Source organism: Pempheris klunzingeri, chromosome 4, assembly GCF_042242105.1.
Source record: "Pempheris klunzingeri isolate RE-2024b chromosome 4, fPemKlu1.hap1, whole genome shotgun sequence".
Taxonomy (NCBI): domain Eukaryota; kingdom Metazoa; phylum Chordata; class Actinopteri; order Acropomatiformes; family Pempheridae; genus Pempheris; species Pempheris klunzingeri.
Window position 1 is genome coordinate 21,169,315 of NC_092015.1, and position 20,857 is coordinate 21,190,171.

The window sequence follows — 20,857 nt, forward strand, 5'->3', positions numbered from 1 at the left end:
GTACATTGCACCTTTATGTCCGTCTGCCTTACCTTACTACAGTCACAGAACTGCAGATCTAAGAAAAAAGATAACACAGTATTATACAAACAAATCACACAAACAGCATTTTAACATCTCATGTGGTATAAAGTGGTATCGACAGGCATCTGATTCCTCCATCTGCCATCAAGAGCCTTTTCAATCAAGATCCCAGTCTGTGGCGTAAGCTGATTTCTAATGGGGTCATATCACCCCCTGTTGGTTTTAAGGGAAATCATGTTGTTGCAGTCAGGGTAGCTTGTTCTGACCGAAGCTGACCACTAGGGGGACTGGAGCTCCACAGAGATGAGGTGTGAGGGAAGGAGGGAGGGAGGGGGGGACAGGGTGTGGACTCACGGATGCAAGAGGGGAGAAAAGAGTGATTTGAGCAATGGGTGGTGACGTCATCATTGATTTACTACTAGAATGGAGGGAAAAGGTATTGAACTGATAGAAGAGAATGACGGAGTGTGTCTGTGAACATTTTACAGATGCAAGCAGGGATGTTTTCACTGTACATTTATTGTTCATAATGTGATCACCATGTTCACAGTAAACTGTCGTGGGTAAGTGATAAATGGGGTCAGAATATGACTTTTGCTTTTGCCTGTTGCATTTACTCACACAATCTACCATATACAGTAAAAAAAACAAAAAACAAGTAACCAACCTTTCTCTCACACACACACACACACACACACATACACACACACACACACTGGTAGTGATGCAGTCTCTTGTGGAGAGCAGAGCTTTAATTACAGGGAGGATTGTATTTAGTCCCACTGTCTGTGTCCTGACACTAAGTCCCTGAAGTAGACTCATCCACTACTCTAATCCTAATCTTGTTTTCTCCTACACACTCACTTTTCCAGTCTCTTGCAAGCATGTTGTGGTTACCTGTCTGCAGAGGATCTATATCATTTTCTTTCCTCCTCTCTCTCTCTCTCTCCCCCCCCCCCCCCCCCCTTTCTCTTTGACTCCCTCTACAGCTGCTCTTTCGTCGTCCACTTTGCTCTAATAAATGTGGTCTGGATATTGTGTTATCAGCCAAGAAGGCGAATTTACGAGCTCTGCTGAAACGATCTGCACGCACAGTTTGTCTCCACTTTTAGCCGAGCGGGGATATAACCCCTATAATCGAAAACAAACAGAGGCAGATATGCACAGCTGCTCGCTCGCGCACACACATACAAAGTAAGGAAGCCCTGATGGGCTACACCCAATCTGCAGGGATGGATGTGGATGGGGGAGGATGCGAGAAGGACAGGTCATCAATCATCCTGTTACTCCTTTATTTGCAATCATTTTCTATCATTTGTTTTTTCTACCTCTACTTTTGCTGTTTTATCAGTCTCTTCTCACTCCATCTTCCACCATTTCCCCCCTGTCATGCTCTTCAAGTGCAATGCAATCACTGCTTTTTCTCTCCACACCACCTAAGTACCTCCTAATCAGTTTTGCTCTGATTTTGTCACTCTCTTTCTCTTCTTCTTTTTTTTTTAAACACTAGGGTAGTTGGATGATCAATAAAGGGACATTAGGAGAAAACGGTGGAGGAGGGGAAGAAATGCTGAGAAGGACGGGGAAAGGAGGAGGAAGAGGAGGAGGCATTGACCCAGATAATGCAATGAAGGGAGTCAAAACGAGCCTCCCATCCCCGTGGAGACCTCAGCTTCACACCCATCCTCACCCTCCTTTCTGTCTCGGACACTCGCTCCAGTGTGTGCAGCATTATTTTCTAATTGCTCATTCAAAAATTGCAGTGACCATGAGAAGTTGAGGGAAAGGTAGGTTTATTTGCTGTTTTCCTGATTTGACACTTTCTTCCAGGATTTTCAAGGCTCCTTGACCCTAACAGTTGTGTTATGGTGCTGTATATCTCTTCTCATCTTTCCCCTTCATGAACCTCATCTGACTCTGCCTTCACACCCCCACCCCCACATCTCATCTCCCAGGAGAGGCTGGTAACAGGAAAGCACGGAAGCACGGAAGCACGAAGATGTAAGGTCAGTTGTTCTCCTGCTGCAGAACCTGAGAAAGAACAGAAAGAAACAAGGTTTTTAATTTCTAATAGAAAATTTCTATAATATATACATATATATATATATAATTTCTTTGTAATTTCTCAGTCCACACACACACACACGCCACAGCTACATTTAAGTAATGTTACCTACCTTATTGATCCATATTATTTTCAGTTTAATTGATCGATTGCTAGTGACCTCTGCATGAATGAGGGTGCAAGTGTTCATCAAACAGTCAGCAAACCCGTTTGACAGCTGGTCGCTATGGCGCATGCGCCGGACACCGGCAAGGCAGCCTTACCATATGCCTTACCAGAGCCTGACAAGAAAGCATGCGGCAAACAGTAGGGGAAGTTACGAGATTTACCTTTCAAATTAAAAGCATAGAATTGCCTGCTTTAAAAGAGAGTGAAATATAAACTACGAAGGCCTATAAAACCACAGGGTTGATTGATTGATAATTTGAATGTCATGCGAATGCTTAGTGAAATCATATCTCCTGCACAATTGTAATAATGTTCATTCATAATGTTCATTTTAGTTGATGCAACGCTTCCTGAATACAAACGTTTATTTTGAAAAAGTAAAAAACCGGATATGCGTAATGACTCTGTTCATCTTGACAGCAGCAGAGCAACTAAGCAACGACCAGAGAAATAACCTCGGGAGCTCGGCGTACTGTAGTTCCTGCCCAAAATAATGTCCGGTGTGCCGGCGCTTCACTCTCCGAGGTGACCGAGGTCTGAGCAGCAGCATCCGGGATGGCGCTGGTCACCGTCCAGCGGTCGCCTACACCGAGCACTACCTCCAGCCCCTGTGTGTCTGTGAGTATCCGTGAACTGGGTTGACATTTCGGCTCAGTTTCTACCGTTAGCCCGCTCCTCTCTGCTCGGGGTTTATGTACTGTACATGGGTGGCTAATTTAGCTGCTAGCATCATACTGTAACCTAAAAGTTACCTCTCAGTCCTGCACAGGGAAGTTATTTAGCCTTCCTCAAAGTAAACAGGACCGGTTGCAAATTGAAGGCGTCAAGTTTTTGCAAAGTAATTCCAACTTAGCAAGATAATGTTAGCAGTGAGAGCTCGTTTGCTAACTCACTTCCTCCCTTGGAGCCTAAAGTCATTTCAGGGGAGCCGCCAGATAGACTGGAACGGGTTCATAAAGGTCACTATTGGTCATGTTTGTTCTGTGATTATAAGCATGGAATATGTTGCCTTCTGTGTCTGTGTCTAAATTGCCTGTCATGGCAGCACCACATCTACACATTGAGTACTATTACCGCAGGTTAGTGGAGTGACAGTGAATCGAGAGGATCTGCCCGGAAAGCAGGTTAGTGTGACAGGCCTGTCAGCCCCTGTTGGAGGCAGTGGGGCACTCCTCTTATCCCCTCTGACACTTCGGGGCTTCCCACGTCTGGCTGGGGAAGAGAAGACCCATGCCTTCACCCAAGGCTATAATAAATTGCCCACAGTGATATTTGCTTGTGTGTCAGATCGCCCTCTGACAACACAGAATGTTAAAAAAAAAAAAAAAAAAAGACTCATTGTCTCTGAAGATCCTGAACCTCTGATAAACACAAGGCTGTGCAGAGTTCAGCCACATGCAGCTCAATCAGACCTCAGTGCTCCTCAGCGGCTGACTGTGCTCCAGGTCAGTGTGATGGAGAATCACATGGGACCGCCATGCAAATGATGAAGAATGGTTCAGGAAAATCCCCAGCAGAGTACGTCGACAAACATGGTAAAACATATAATGGCTGGAAGCGGTTGCAGAGAACTATGCTTGTGGTGAGGACGTTTTAGAAAAGCCTCAAGAAAAATGATTACTGATTCATGAACCTAAAAACACAAATGGGGATGTTATTAACACAGCTGTTGACAGCTTTCATTTGATTATGGCGTTTGGAGTCATTTGAACACTCAAAATGTTGACCAGCCTGTGCCACATCAAAGACACGCTGCACATGTGACTTATGTTTTAAACTGAATTTATAATTCGGTGACCCAGCATTGAGGGTTTGTAGCTTTGAGGCGGTGAAAGGATCCCAGACTGAGGTTACCAGCTGCTTGTCATGAGACCCGTTTATGATGGGAAGCAGCCATGTGAGAGCTCTTGTGAGATGTCTGGTGCTGGGGGGTGGGGGGGGGTAGGATAGAGGGCAGAAACCTGGGAAAAGGAGAGCAGAACAGAACAGTGCACAGAGGAAAGAGCTGACAATGAGAATAGAAAGATGATGATGAGAGGCACAGTTGGAATGCTATATCCACCTCAGCACATCTGTGGCAGGCTGTTTCCAATTTGATGCCCCCTAAATCTGTCATCTTTCAAAATCAAACACAGTTTTCAGATTATTGACCAACCAATTCATACGCATAGCATTTAGCCTTAAACACCGTGGGGAGTAGCCACCTTATAGTGGTATTATACAGTAATCTGCCTAGCAGCACAGCAGATCCCCTGTTCTCATTGGCCGTCGGACCACTCCCTACACATCCATGCGGTGGAATGGTAACCATGGTGATCCGCCTGTACATTATGGCCATGGCCTGGCTTATTATGGTCTGCTGTTCTAATCACATATCAGAAGTATACAGCCCCTGCATACATCAGTAATGTGTGAGTGAGTGCTTTGCAGAGGCGTAATGGGATACTGGTATCACATTTGCCTTTGAAATCTGCTGAGCTAGGCATTTTGTCAGGTGTGCGTGTGTGTGTGTGTGTGTGTGTGTGAGTGTGTGTGTGTGTGTGTGTGCGGGAAGTGTTTGAATCCGTGCATGGACTCCTATTTCTCCCGTGTCACCACATTTTGTTTTGAAGGCTGCTGATGCAGAGAGCATCATTCAGCCAGCTGCCTCTCCAGGCCTAATCACATCTGGGGAAGTGGACACAGAAAATAGATGAAAACTCTATCCTTCCTCCTCAAGCTCTGCACCTCCTGGCCAACTGCATCCAACTCTCTCCCTAATCTTTCTCATTCATCATCATGCGACATCATTCATCAGCCCCAGCATTACTGTAGCATGCCCATGACTGCTCAGTGTCCCATGTGTGGGCCCATCCCTGTGTGTTCATCCGCACTGTATGTATCTGGGGTTTTGCTTGCATGTTTTGGCCTGTGTAGTAGCCAGGATTGACAGATTGATGCCAAACAGAAAGTTCCCTCAGTTTTGCGAGGGATTACCCAAACAGGCTGGGATTAAAACTGACTATGTGTGTGTGTGTGTGTGTGTGTGTGGCAAACTGTGCTGGTTGCAGTGGTGGGGAAGGATGATTGCATTTTGAAAAAAGAGGGAAAGGCACGGACACTGTCTGTTTCAGCCCCCTTGGTCCCCGCTCTGAGCCTTGGTTAAAATACCACGCCGGCCCTGCCTTGTGACCGATGTCACAGATGAAAGGTTTGACGTAGCCGCCATTTAGCACTCCTTTAATGCAAGGTTAATTGAGTCTGAGTCAGCGTGCGATGGAAATGGCCTCCCAAGTCTCTTTGGTCAATGTGAAACAGTTCTTTCTGAAATGCTAGCTGCTGGTACAGGACTGATGTGAAGTGATGCAGGTATTAAATTAACATTCCTTTTTCTTTGGTGTTGATTTGTTTTTTTCTGTCCTTCTGCCTCTGCAGGATTCAGGCAGTGGTGAGGATGACCGCCGCTCCCAGCCCAGGAGGTGAGACTGCTTCCTTTTTTGTCATTCTCTTTCTCCAGTTTCCTGGAATAACTCTGTAGCGTCACTGACTGCCATTCAATAGCTGTACAAGAAACTGTCATTTGAGGCTCGGGCCACTAGGGGGAGGTGGTACATCAGATTTACTGTGCTGCTTCTTCCTCAGCCACATTTTCTGCTACAGTTCCCAAAGCATTCATGCAATTGTTGCATTAAGTTTACATAATGTGGCACAAAACTTCATTTTATCTGCAAAAGGTCAACTTTTATGCCCAAATAAAATCAGTTAATCAGAACAAAACCACTTTATTAATGCAGTTTATACCCTTGACCTTTGCTTAGCCTTAAACCAAGACTGTAATACATAACAGGGAATAATACCACAATCTAACAATGGCTTTCAAATAGTTTTCATTTAAATTTTTGGTCTGCTGGGGTTTGATTTGCATGATCCTACCCAGTGGTTGTGGTGAAGTGGATGCTTTGCTTTTGACGAGTGCGTCTATGTCTTCAAAAAAGGCAAGGACATCAGTACAGCTTTTGTCCTTTTGTTTACGACTCGGCTGCCTTTGTCTTTGTGTCCTGTGCCAAGGCCCTCTACAGAATTTGAACGAAATTCATTCAGAAAAACAAGCTGATCACAAGAGCTTTGTCCTTGTGTCAGTGTTTGACTGATTTTTTTGCCTTTAAGCAGCTACTGCTGAACACAGAACTTTGTCTTCATTGTGCTGAAGGTTCACGCAGAGTCTCCTATCACTTTAAATGTTATCCTTGCATTACAGTCTATCCGTGGACACAATCATTAAACAGGGAATGGAACATCAAAGCCATGGCCTTTCCATCTTTAAGCTTTGAAGTGCAATCTATAGTCTAGATTTGTCATTTGATTATCGGTTTCTACGTATTATATATTAGCCTATGTTATCAGCAATAACTGATATTGTTGAATTACTACTTTTATTAGTGTCGGGACTGTTTGATACTGCAGGTCATGAGGCGCTGCAGTAAGACCTGACAAGTATACTCTCACAGTGTGCAGCTAAACTGACAGACAGTTCATATCTTAGTTCTATATCCCCTGTTAGGCCAGTGCAGGCAGTACAGTGTTCTGTCAGGAGTTTGTAGACATCAGATATAGGGTCAAACTAAATGATTGGCACAAACTATAAGATGTTTGTCAGGTCCACCGGTAACAACAGATAATCGCAGATGTCAACCAGAGTCCCGCCCTGACTGGAAAAGAGCTACCTTTCAGTCTGTACCAGTGTTGGCTTAGCCTTGAAGGCTGAGGCTCAAAAGCAGACAGTTCTACTTTGTCACTGAACCTCTCTACCGCGTCACTTCTTTTTCTTCACCCTAGGGCTTTAGCTGTTGCCCAGTATCGCTCAGATTTCATTCATACGTGTCTTGGAACTCTTCACAGCACATGAGCCCAGCTAGACCCTGCCTGGCAAAAACAAATGCATCTGGAATAAACTGGTCCGGCTCCGACTGGTCTAGAGTCCTTGGGAGGGTCGGCGCTTCCAGTGCTGAGCTCAGGCACACAGCAGGATAATGCGCACTAACTGTGAGGCTAAAGAAATTTAGATTCTGCATTAATGCATTAGTCAACAAAGCCATAACACGAGTGAGGTGATTCTTTGCGGCACCTTGAACTGGTTACATCTACAACTGACTCATAGTCACAGCAAAGTAAAGACCATCTTTGTGGGTGTTTTTGTAGGTACGTATGTTACCTAAGGTCGCCTGTTTAGACCCTCTGGTGGAGCAGAGACATATAGGGATGGGTAGCAATGTGCTTGTGCTCAATCTACTCTCTTGGATATGTAGCAAGACAGAAAAGTAGTGAACACATGAATGTTTTATACTCTCAACTGTTCAATGGGAACATTTCTAATAAACTTCCTGCATCATACTGCATCTAAAACTAAAACCTTGGTTAATGCTCTAACCCCCTACCAAATGTCATTGAAATTTGCTTCCAAGTTTACAAGATTTCTTGCTCACCAAAGTATGGACAAACTGGTCTGAAAGCATGACCTCACTGGCAGTGGCAATAATGTCAAATACCCATACAAACCATATGACAGTATTCAGTTTATGACAGCAACTGGCCCCAGATATTCCAAGGGCCTCATGTTATGTTGTGCACCTATTGTGCATGAAACCTGGACCAGAGTGGAGTTTAACCCATGGTGGAACATCCTAGAAAAGATTTTATGCCATGTCACACATATTTAAAAATTGAAACTTGGTGACATCACTCTTGCAAGCCTTCAACACACCCCAATGGTGCCAAGAAAGACATGTGGTCCCAATTATCTGTTAGGTAACACAACAAAGCAGCAGCAGCAGCTGGTGAAGTCATACTCACACACACACACACACACACACACACACACACACACACACACACACACACACAAACATAGAGCTTACTCCCCATACGCCTAACAACATTATAGTCATGTTTTACCGTTTGGCTCAGTTACCCAGCTCGCCATTTGCTCAGCGTTAGCACACACACACACACTCCCACAGACACGCAGGGTGCAGCCAGGGGCCTTGCTGAGTGACCCCTAATGCGTATTACATAAGAGCTGAGGTCCAATTAAAGGTATGCTCCCCACCCAACATATGGATTTGAGTAACAGTGTGGGCCAATATGCTGTATAGGGGCCACTGGGACACAGAGAGGAGCTTTTGCAGTGCAATGTTATTGCACACAATATTATTTTCGCTCGGTCTTAATTTCTCTTCTCCAGAGTCTCCCTTCTCTTTCGGCCATTCAGTTGCCTACTCACTGACTCACACCCGTATCTCTCCCTCTTATTCTCTCCCTCTGTCTCTCCCTGCTTTCACACAGACACACAAACAGCTGCCTGCACTCTCTGCACCACACCAATGAAGTATAATGTTACTGCAGTGCAATAATGAATCTCTGCCACACACTGTTGCTGACTGTTGCTGACACCGACTGTCAAGGACGCTGTTGGAGAAACTTTTTTTTTTTTTTTTCCATTCATTTATTTATTTATTATTTTATCCAGAGTTACGAAACCAACATTTAAAGGTTTCGTTCTATTCAAAACCAATCTTGACATGGTTGTAAAAGGCTGTTGAAATTAGTTCTGCTTTGGCTGCTGAATAAGAGAGATGCTCCCTGCCCTTCTTGTGACTGTCTGCAGAGATACCATGTGACCTGGCATGCCAGTCAAAGGTCGCAGCATCACAAGATTGAAACATTCCGCTTATATGGTCACATTTGTTTATTATTTCTAGTAATATATAGCTTTTTTTTTTTAGATAAAGCCCACCTGGACTATGAGTATTTATTCGCTATAAACGTTGTGCACACACATGCTCACCATAAAATGTCCAGTAAAGTGGAGGACTTGACATTACAGATTGCTGCGCAAACGTCCCTATGACGAAAACTAAAATATAGGCCATGAGTTAATGTATCCCCATGAATTTACATGGTCCACTTTTTACAGCTTGCATGTTTCCTGGCCTACGAGTCTTTTTCAAAAATGTAGTCGTTTTAAAAAAAAAAAAAGTTCATGCTGTATACCTTTACTGACCCACTCGAAATGTCAATGGCAGATTGTTTGGTTTGCATTTCATAGAATTTCTGTATGAAGAAACACCACTGCTACTGTAGTTTGAACTATGTCAGTGTATTGTCCCTCCTTAAGGCAAAAGCAGGCTGTGGGTGAGAAAAGCCCATGAGAAGAAAGAGGGGTGGTGTTTAGCTGTTCTGACCTTGTCTGTCCATTGTGTCCCTACAGTAGAGCATTTCCTTTTAAAGAATGCAATACAGGTCATGGTATTGTTTGATTTGAGCTCAGGTTCGTGGTATAGTGTGTGCTGTTTGTTTGGGGTAATAATAAAGAGTTATATACTGCATGAACCATGACATGAACCACTTCTTATCAGCAGCAACCTGTACATTCTTGATTGCTCAGAATCATTTATGGTCCAAGTCTCTTCCTGCATTGTTAAATGTCCGTGTTATGGACTCAGCTGTGACCCAGATGCACACAGAACAGGTTCATCGGACCAAAAGAAGTTAATGAGTCTGCTATTAGAGAAACAAGAAGGGCAAGTTGCAGTAACGAACTCCAAGCTGGGGGCAAACCATCTCCTCATGTGGAGACATGCCTCTTTAAGTTTATAAGCTCTTCCTCTGTCATTTACACTCAACGGTGGATACCACACCTGCCTCCTGTCTTCCTAGATTACACCTGCTGTTTGAACACAGATCCAGATCCAGATGTCCTAGATTAGTGACTGCATGGGCTTATGTGTCAGTTTCCCATCACTAAAAAAGAGAACAATTATATATAGGGCGCATAGGTGTACATGCAGTAGGCACGCACAAAATGCAGACTGTGTGGCACTTAGGGCATTGTGTGCTCAAAATTTGGTACCATTTTTCTACAGAATTCACAAAGATGCATGATGTGATGTGTCTTGTGTTACACATAAAATGGTAACATAACATAATATTTATGATCAGTCCAAATTCATTCCCCTCATTTTGTGGTGTAACAAGTGAAATGTGACAAAGTTGCCATAAAGCACCAAGTAAGTGACTCACACACACTGAGCCACAGAATATTAATTTGAAAATGCAGCATGTGTCTCTGTGCTCTCCACAGTGGAGAAATACGATTATAAAAAAAGCATCTTTTCAAAAACAGTATTTGATGCAGCATTGCAAAGATGACTCCTGTAAGGTGTCACACACAGGTGCAGATTTTCAGCTTGTGCTTCCTCGTTACAGTACATGTTTGGTTTACTGTACACAGGCTACTTTCTGCTAACAGGTCTGTCTTTGTCCGTCTTATCTGGCTGCTCAGTGGGCTCCCTGTTTCTCCAAGGTTAAGTGCTCCTATCGCAGCAGAGTGGGCTGAGTACTTAGCAAATATTTGAACTTCAGGCGTTGTAGTCCAGCTGTCCTTTGCATTGCTTTGTTCTTAAATCACGAAAAGTTGTTTGTTTGGAGGCTTTTGAGGCAAGTGTTCTTAGCCACCGGTGCAACTCTATCACACAACATACTGCAGGTTATATAGTTGCAAAGATGAAAGCACAGACTCAACTGGTGTGTCCTCCCCTTATAGAGCAGTATGCTAACAGTAGCCCATTTGCAGCTCAGTATATAGTAAACAGCTGGCTTCCTGCACTGATCAAGGAGGCAGCAGGATGGTAGGGCTCACTCTAGGGGGACTCCCACACACACACACACACACACACACACACACACACACATACACAAACTTTTAAATCTTCACAAACAAGCTACAGCACCATTGACATGCATGTTTCTGCCCATTCCAATTAAGACCAGATGAACTCACACGGCAGAAGATGATTGTGCAACTTGTCCGGGGGCTCAGCTAAACACCACAACAGACTCTCATGTTACCAGCCCACAGACAACTGAGTTCCCACTGAGTGCTGGTAAATTTGACAACACTAAACAGAACCACATGACAAGAGCACTAGAGCTGGTGTGTGTGTGTGTGTGTGTGTGTGTGTGTGTGTGTGTGTGTGTGTGTGTGTGTGTGTGTGTGTGTGTGTGTGTGTGTGTGTGTGTGTGTGTGTGTGTGTGTGCATGCACATGTGGATGTTGTGGTCACACTTGTTGGCAGAGCTCATTGGACAGTGTGTATTGTAGCACAAGAGTTATCTATTGGAAGGTGAGACGGAGGAAAACGTTGTGTGACAGCTGGAGCACAGGTGTTGGTGTGTTTGCTTCATATATAAGTTTAGCTCCAGGCAGAGCAGGTGGAGTCTAGTGTTAACAAAATACACACTGTCACCTGGTACATGTTTGCTATCTACTTGAATCTGTTCAATAAAATAGTTTATAATAACCCCCAGAACTGATTTTTATTAGTCATTGTGGTGGATATTTAGACTATAGAATATGTTTTCCAGAAATGTCTTAATGCAGGACCACTCCACCTGGTTAGATCTTAGCTAAGGTTAAACATGAAAACTACAACAGCATCACTTAGTATAGTGTACATTTCTGTTTAATGTCACTGTATCTCAGCTCAGTTAAAATGATGCTCAGTTAAGACGTGTTAACAGAAGACTGAAGTTTGAAATTCCTCACTAGGTTAGTTAGGTCTGGTTACTTTCCAAGCCTACAGCACCTCGGTATAGACAGTCCTGTACTATTACATATACATGTTCTGTGTCTTTGCTGCTATTGTGGGCTCCTGTATTACAGAGGTTTCCAGGTATACAAACAGTCTGTTGTGACCACAGGAAGTTGGCACAACTTCATGGCACAACTCTTTTGATACAATGTGTAAAGGAAACTCTGCTTTTACAAATTGTCCCCCTTTGGCCATTATTAAAAAGACTGCAATCAAACTGATTGGCCGCTGGCCAGAAACTAACCTGGGCATGTGTGAAAATATGAGGTTTGCATGCTGGACAAGGTTAGGATACATTAGCTAGAAACTATAATCAGATCTATCCCTAGTCTAGGCCTTCATGTACTAGATCAGTGTTAAGTTCAGCTACAGTTTCCCCACAGCATAGAACACAGGTATACTGTGCAGATCCCAGTGGCTGAAGGGTTTGTGAATACTGAGCCACTACATGTGCTGTATAACAGCATTCTTAATAGTGCCCTGTATCTCTCATCAAGCTCCCTATTGATAACTGCTATGCTCTGGAAAACAGCCAAAACAAAACATGGCAATAAAGTTTGGATCCACTGCATAGAGGTCATTTGCCACAGATGTTCTAGTTTTTTTGTTTCAGCTGGTGTGGTTATGATGAGGGAGGGGGGGAGTGTAGTTTTACAGTGTTTTTCAAATTGTTGTCAGCTTACATAGAGCCCTACATGTTGGCACGCCAAAACAATATAAAATGTTTAATAGGCTATAAAATGAACCAAAACACTGTGTCCATCTCACAGTGTGTTCTGCGATACTTGATATCCTCAGAGTACCTTAAAGCGAAGGGCCCTGGGTCTCTCCCCCAGACTCTCTTGAAAAGACAGGCTCCGGTGTATCTCCGCTTTGTGGAGATACCACAGGCCCGCCGCCGCTGCAGCTCAGTCTGGATCGCTTCAGCCTGCTTCTCGTTTGTCCTCGCTCCTTGTGTAACTCAACCACAAGCTTTGTGATGTCGGGGGGAAAAGGGTGGAGAGGAGACAAGTGAAGTCTGCTTAGTGAGCAGTCTGCCAAACCAAAAGCCCATATGGGTTTAATTGACTCTATGACATTAGCTTAATGAACACATTCCCTTCTAACCCCGTTGTAGTGGGACGCTTGGCTGTTGGACAGCAGATGATTCCAACAACGTTACCATATTATTAATACTATCAAAAGGTATTGCTCTATAGTCTGGCCCACAGTATTATATAATCAATCACAGATGGGCCACCTCGTGCCACGCAGTACGAAGAGGTTGCAGCTTTTAAACAAACACTAGAAGCACTGAATGAACTGATAAGCACACCCTGAGCCAGAGACAAGGAACTAAAGCGTCTAATCAGCTGCTGGAGTAGGAACCTCCACGGTGCCAGCGCTCTGTTTACAAACTGCCGCGCTTCAGCTGGTGTCGCTGCAGAAGGGCTGCTTGATGTGGGCAGTCGTACTTCCCTGCTGTCCTCATTGGCTCCCCACGTCTCCCAAACCCACATGTTGTCCAGCTCCTCCCTCCTAGAACTTGTGCGGGGAGAGTTTGACCCAAGTCATATGTGTCAGTACTGTACAGTGCGGCGGAGACTGGCTTCAGGAACGGGCGTGGATGATGTTTAGAGAACCGTATGGAAACGTACCCAATATGAGACTCGTTTTCGCTGTATTGGGAGATCTTGGGCAGCCGGGCGCTGCTGTCAGGACCAGGGACACACCGTGCTAGATTTGTTGCCCTGATTACTCTATTACAACAGAATTACGATTTGGAAACATCTCCTCTTTTTTTTTTTGCAGTTCCTATTCCGCGGAATATTGCGTCATTTACTACTATATTACGATCACTAGCTCATAAGGAAGGCTGCGGTTTTGTCGTGTTGAAATGACAGAGCACATGACCGTGGGAGACACTTAAAAGTTTTCTGTCGGGCTGACGCCACCTGACACCCTCCGCCCTCCGCGCTCCCACCGCCGGCATGACCCTCGGCGCGGTGTCCGGATCCGACAGCTCGTCGGCGGTCAGCTGCTGCTCGTGCTGCGGGGCCAAGATGGTGCCCTACTTCAGCGACGACGCGGTGGTGTCCAAAAATCAGATCAACCAACTGTAAGTTTGAAAAATGTCAGATGCTCTCTGGGATAGGCTGTGCTTTGAGAACACACTGATACATTGAGGATCTATGACAAGGACAGACAGTTAAAGGTGACATGGGGTGACAGGGTCTCCATTCAAACTCAAGACAACTACAGCACCAGATTACAGTTAATACAGTATTTAAACCCAGACACAGTGTGGAGTGTATCTGTAGATGCTATTAAAGTGGAGAACCTTTAACATTGCAATGCTGTGAGTAAGCTGGCAATTTAGTTACAGTTTTGCAACATCCGTGTTGAATGTACTTCCTGGTGATGTGTTCGGGTCTTAGTCATCCCAGCGCTCCTCTTTGACCTTACTAAGACATACGGCTCTGCATGGAGTGTGAGTCACCCTACCTGCTTCACAGGTCCAGACAGACATTTGTTGCATGGAAGCCACTGTGCTACTGACTTACTGATGCAAGCATGCATCACCTGATCGCCATAGAAAGAGCTCTTGTGTGCCAATTTGTCCCTCCCTGTTTTGTTTGTCCAAGGCTGGTATATTGTTTGTTTGAACATGCGGGTTTTTGGCGTGACAATAGTTGTTATTAAGTTGATCAAGCTTTAAAGAAACATTCTGAACCTAAATAGCCCTGAACAATAAGAAAAAGATTTCTATATCTTTGCACATAATGTGGTGTTTAACCATATACCAGCAACTCTAGATAATGTCTGGTTTCTCATAACGCTTTTTTTAGAGAGAGCGACCCAAGAAAACTGACCTTCCTCCTCTTGGCTTCTGTCACTTAGATTAGAAAACCAGGAAACGAGCAAGTGATTGTCACTTTTACACATCCAGCCCTTAGCGATGATGCCAACAGATCTCCTTCTAACCCTGTAACTACACTAAAAACACTTACATGATTGGCCACTGATAAGATAGCATTTTCTGACCTTAGACACAAAGCTCTGCATTATTTTTATTCCTCTATCCCACAGTTCAATAGACTGATTGATTAAACTAAATATTATATACGTTTCTGTCTTTGTTAATACTAATGCAGGGACCGTCTTTGTTGTAATGCAAGGCAGTTAACATCAGTGTATCTTACTAATCTCATCTGTGATCTACTGTGTCTGCACACTTCAAGGCAAAGCGAGGTAAAGGCTTCCTTTTGCTTGCGAGATGTTAAAGGATTTAGTTGACTTGTACATGCAGTGGAGACAAGTTTTGCCCTTCAGGACAGATCAAAGGCTTGTCTGTTCCAGTGTTTCCAAACTCTCATTTGGAGCTGGCTCAGATAAGCTCAGAAAATCAATGTAGAAATGACTGTGACTGGATTAAAAGATGACGAAATCAACATTACTCAATTTTCCACAAAATCAATTTATAGAGTTTAGTTCCAGCATCTGTGTTTTCCTGTTGTTTTGTAACATTTTCATGCAGTCGGTAATTGCTTGTGCCCTGTTTGAGAATCGGCCCTCTATCGTGGTTCTCGGGAAACTCAAGGACAACCTGCGTTTTGATTGCATAGTTTTTCAGCTGTTTTACACATGATTGCACAGTGAGGTTATTGAGTAAACTGAACATTGAGTCTTGATTAGGGCTGCACCCAGTCTTTAAGGAAATGCATTTTTTTTTTTTTTTTTTATTCTGTGTTTGCACAAGAGGTTTATGGGAAGATATTACTGCACCCTACACACAGTGCATGCTGGCATTCGCGTGTGTCTAGTAAATAGCGGCAGATGTGAGAATCAGCTGACTTCCTGGTTTTGTTGGTCGCATTGCACGATGTTTGTTGACTGTTTTAGTCACCGCTCCTTTGTGTGGTTCAGGATGGAACAGGGCCGTCATCACTACGCAGGAGAGTTTAGCATCCTTTGATTTATAGCACCTAGCATGTGTACATGCGTGTAAGTAGGTTTAAGGTTTGTGTACACTTGTGTGTTTGTTTATAGTGTGAATACCTGTCTGTGCCAGGATGTCAGCAGGACTCTAATGTTTAACCAGGGTTTGAATGAGTGATTACAGGCCTCGAGGCTGTCTGTGCAGCTAAGTGTTACCTGTGGCTAAATGGCACCTAAAACGCCACTGGTGTCCCACCAATTTTAGCAATACCAGTAAACCTCTCTTAACCCCTCTCTTCCGCCGCTCTTGTGTGTGCGTGCTTTCCAAATAAAGCAGATAAGACTGAAACGTGACTAACTGTAGTGTGTGTGCTGAAGTCAGGGACTTCAGCAGCTGAGCAGGGGGAATGAGCAGCTGGATATAGGTCACTACTTATGCCTGTGTGCTTGTGATGTAGCTAAAATCAAATAACCCACATAACATGGTTCAAGTTTGTATAAATAGCTTTAGTAAATGGTAGGAGATCAGACTGGCTCACAGCTAGTCCTATTCATCTGATAGTGTTTAATAGATGCGTGTCCTGCAAATTCCACCTTATAAAGCACAGATACATTTTTTTTTTTTCTTCCAAAAATGGGAATGGAACCCATATTCAGCCATTGTTACCACCATCACTATTTGACCGGCATCAGCCTAAATGATATTTTATAATCAGAACTGTTTTTCTGCCTGTAGTTAGTGAGTTAAAATGTAATCTGAAGCCTTCTTAGAATAGCACTGCCTGTCTGGGTCAGGTACGATAAGTTCACCAAGGTGGCTGGTGTTTGAACCATAGCATGAACACTTGATGGCCAAACAAACTGTGATTGCTGTTCATGCCGGTGGATGAAAGTCTGTGTTTGTGTGACCTGGAATCCCTTTCTCTTCATCAGTCCTGAGCCTCCTCTTCTGTAGCTGCCCCCATCTGTGGCCTTCTCTCGACTAATTCTTTGCCTAATGATTGTAATGAGTCTTGAACTCAATTCTAGGGGAAATGTGCCTTGTATTGGACTGTTTGGTGGAGAGCGAGACAGAGGACCCTGGCCAGACTCGAGTCGAGGATGTTGCGGTCAGGCCTCTACTTCATGATGCCCTGTGAACTTAGCTTTTCTCTCCTCTCATCTATCTGTCACTGTCTTCTGCTTGTGACACATTTTCCATGGCCATGTGTCCCAGCAGCAGGGCCTAAACGCACACCTGTGGACATGTAGACACACACACACACACACACTAGCTAACTCCCTGTCTTTCCCCTGGGCTGTATCTGTCTCGGGTGCAAACTCATAAGGCCTTAGTGGGGCCTGCCCTGCATAGAGCCAGGCCCTATATTTATCCCACTCTCCTCCGAAGAGTGACTAATATGGGCATGGGCACGAGGGGGAGGGGGTCACCCAGTTATCTGCCCACTATGTGGAGTGGTCCTTACATAGTGATGATTGTGTCTGTAACTGTTGCCCTAACAAGTACCTACGGCTTCACTTCTGCCCAAAGCCTGGGATGGCCGAATGCCAAAGGATGACCCACCCCACTCTCTGCTACAAGCTCAGACTGGGTCATCTCGCTTTCTCTTTATCACCCTCCACTGCCCACTCCTCATTCACATACTTTGTGAAGTTAAATTTAGTATAACTCGTTGCCCTCTTTCCCCACTTTGTATTCTACATCAGCTAGTCTGATTGAAAGAGCATCTTTCCAGTTGACTTGGCAGTTTTTTCTAATGTTTCTTGACACTGAGGTCAACGTTCACATAATGTAGTTCATCTGAGCATATTCCAACAGACTGGCTAATGTTGCTATCAGTCTTTGAGGTTGCATTACAATGTTACAGACTTGTTATTCCAAATCAATCCAGTCCACGGGCAGCTGCGTTGCTGCTGTCATTATTGATTAATCATTGTGATTATGAAATGGCAGAAAAACGTGAAAGCTGTGTGATAATAATTTGCCACAGCACAAGAAGATATAGTCAGATTCATCGTTTTAATTAACCAACAGTCCAAATATATTCAGTTTATAATCATTTATGGTGAAGAAAATAACAAATTGTTGCAGGTTTAATGTAGTTTAGTTTTGCCTCTTCTTGGCTATACCTCTATGTATGTGTGATCCTGTCCATGTAATCAAAGCACAAGCAGGCTTCAGTGTTAAACATCTGCAGTAAGCTATCACTGTGCCCCATCAAAGAGAAGCTTCTATGTACAGTAAGTCAGCCATGCTCTTCTGAAAGCAGTCTATCAATAGCTGAGACTTTTAAAGGACTACTGTATTTTTAGAGCCTGTAGTTGAAAGTCGTTGACAACCCCCCCATCTTTCCAGCCGTCAGGCTTAGATTCCACTTTCTCAATGTGTGCAGGCGTAAAAGCTCACAGTGCTTGCATGCATGCACGTGCATGGCCTTCCATGAGTGATTCTAAGAGAGTACGAGTGTTATATTACAGATGACACTGTACAGTAGCACTGCTATACATGGTCATTGCCAAGTACAGCACATTAGTCTGTGTGCGTGCACAGTGGGATTTGATGCAGCAGGAATCGAGGAGAAATGAAAAGTAGGACGAAGCTGTGGAGAATGCAGAAAAGAGGAAGCGACAGAGGGGAGAGTGAGAGGAAACAGCTGGGCCAAGGGTGAATGGGTTATGGGAAATAAGCTCAGCACCAGGCTGCGGTTTTGTTTTCTCTATCTGTCTCTGTTGTCTGTGTCTCCTGATCCTGCACATCCATGGTCTCAGCAAAAGTCAGAAAGGGCAGTTGGGTGGCTGGAAGGATGGAGAGATGAAGTTACATAGAGAAATGGGGTGAACAGGAAACCTAAATGGCAAATGGCACCAGCCTTTTTTTGCCCCCAGTGTGAAACTGAAGAACTGTAGAACCTGATGAACTGTGCAAGTCGGGTTCAGTGAGTGTAGACCTGCAGCCTGCTGCCAAGGGCGAGATGGGTTATGTAACACAAAACAAGCATATTAAAAAAGTGTTTGCATAAAAGATATACTTGGCTTTGATGTCATCACCTCCCTTTGATTGCTCTCACTGATCTTCACTGTTTGCGTGTGTCGCTGTCAGTTCCTTGTTGTACTTTCTGTCCCCTGAGGCTGCGAAACCACCCATATTCTAGTTTAGCAGAACAGGTCGACCAAGTCCCTGGTTCATTGTTTTCTCAAGTGACACTCAATATCTGCGGCGTTTTATTATGGACAGACGAGCGAGCTCAAGCTTTCACTGACAGTTACTGCGTCAGACCTCACATTAGCTTCTTTTAGCTAATGTACTGTGTAAAATACTGAATGAACAACAGCTGCGTATATTCAAGTCAAGGATAATTAGAAATACTATTGAAAGGCAAATGTAACAAAAAGGGATTCCTGCAGAAATCTGTTTAACATTCACTTTTGGCGAGGCTGCACATGTTCCTGTTCTAATATAGGCTAAGATCTTGCCAGCTTGACTTGTGGTCTCAGTAATGGCAAAAAATGCAGAGCCAAAACACCCGGTCTGTTTTTGGTACTATGATGGCTTCCTCCTTGGTCTGCAAGTGCTCTCTCAAATCCCGATTAAATATTTAAAATGCATAGTTTTCTCTAGCAGTAGTCCTTTTTTGTGCTCTCTGCATCCACTGGATAAATGGAGATGCACTATCGCACAAACACACCCGCTGGGTAAGTTGCAGACCTCTTGCTCAGCATCATAATGGCTATGGTTTACTGGTCCCATGGCTGTCATTTGACACTGATATAAGCGGCTGCAGAAGTGGGTTCCAACCTGTTTTATTGGTATATTGTATGACTTAGGTTAGTGTGCCACCGAGACTCTAAACAAAAACCTAGTTATTCAAACATACAAGCGCAGCAGAGGTGCTCACACACTCTCACTGTTTGGTATCCAGTTGAAACACTGACCTCAGTTTATTATGTGTCCTCCTCCTCAATGCAGTGACCTCAGTCACAGCTAATAAGATTAAGTGTTCCAGAGAGGAACAGAACCCCATTTGATACGACCTGCTTTGGTGTTTTGCGCTGCGTGCTGACCAGCTCTTATCTCTGCTGAAACACTGTGGAGGAGGGGACTCGCTCCGTCTTCCCTCTCAGACCCCCAGTCTCCTCCCAATCCCCCCATCCCGCCCTACTGGCAGCTGTTAGTGTGAGTAAGTCTGTGTGTGTAATCCAGCTGTGTGGAGGAGCAGAGAACATTGTGTTCTGAGTTCACATTGGGGCTTGGATCTTGGTTTACTTTCATCGGCCTGTCAGCTCAGATTTGGGGAGCCTGCAGTCCAGAGGTCAGCTGAATGGAGCATTGTGACACTGACATAAGCCCATGACAGCATTCGCCTGTTCCCTGTCCTCCTCTTGTGCTTATTATGAGGAACTGGGGTCAGCATATGCAAGCGAGTGATAACAAATGAAGAACATTTTTATAATTTCACAAGTAACACAAAAAAATCAAACATGATCAGATAACTTGGCAGAGGTCTCTGTGTTTTAGACTTCTATTCATGTCTCTTTCTTTTCTTTTCCCTTCCAGTATCAGTGAGAGTTTCCTCACTGTAAAAGGTGCAGCCCTGTTCCTTCCCAGGGGAAATAGCCCGACCCCAAACTCTGCACCTCTTATCAGCCAGCGCAGGAACAAGCACACAGGTAAAGACTTGTACACACAAACGACAGCTGCAACATCTCCCAGCGATTCATTCCACTCCGTTTGACGCTCAATGTGAGAAATGAACTCCACAGAAGAACTAGCACACTGTGTTTTCAATTGAGCATTCCTCTGCAGCATCACCAGGAACAGCTGGTGTTAACTTCACTGAAGCTGTTTCACAACAAGGCAGATAAGCTCAGTGCAGTCAGTTCACCACTGCACGTCGTCAAAGAACCCACACTTAAAATATCTCAACACTTTTAGACACCACAAAAGTCTGAAAATGTGAGTGGACAAAGACAGCCCGTGTAGTTGGAGGTGTGGTTCACCTTTGTGATTTAAAATGGGCTGATTGCTATAAAAAGCATCAGAAACTTCCAGAAAT

The 20,857-nt window shown here is 44.2% G+C and overlaps 1 protein-coding gene across 2 annotated transcripts in view; it reads left to right on the forward strand.

Moving 5' to 3' along the window:
* The first annotated feature begins 2,774 nt into the window (after positions 1–2,774).
* Positions 2,775–20,857, forward strand: part of ssh2a (slingshot protein phosphatase 2a) — a 28,417-nt gene continuing 10,334 nt past the window's right edge. The window contains exons 1-3 of one of the 2 annotated variants that reach the window (XM_070828840.1): positions 2,775–2,875; positions 5,672–5,715; positions 20,359–20,471. In XM_070828840.1, coding sequence (XP_070684941.1) covers positions 2,813–2,875; positions 5,672–5,715; positions 20,359–20,471 — 220 coding nt within the window. In that variant the 5' untranslated portion in view covers positions 2,775–2,812. Of the gene's footprint in view, positions 2,876–5,671; positions 5,716–13,456; positions 13,984–20,358; positions 20,472–20,857 lie in introns of those variants that run through there. The other variant, XM_070828839.1, reaches the window with a different exon arrangement.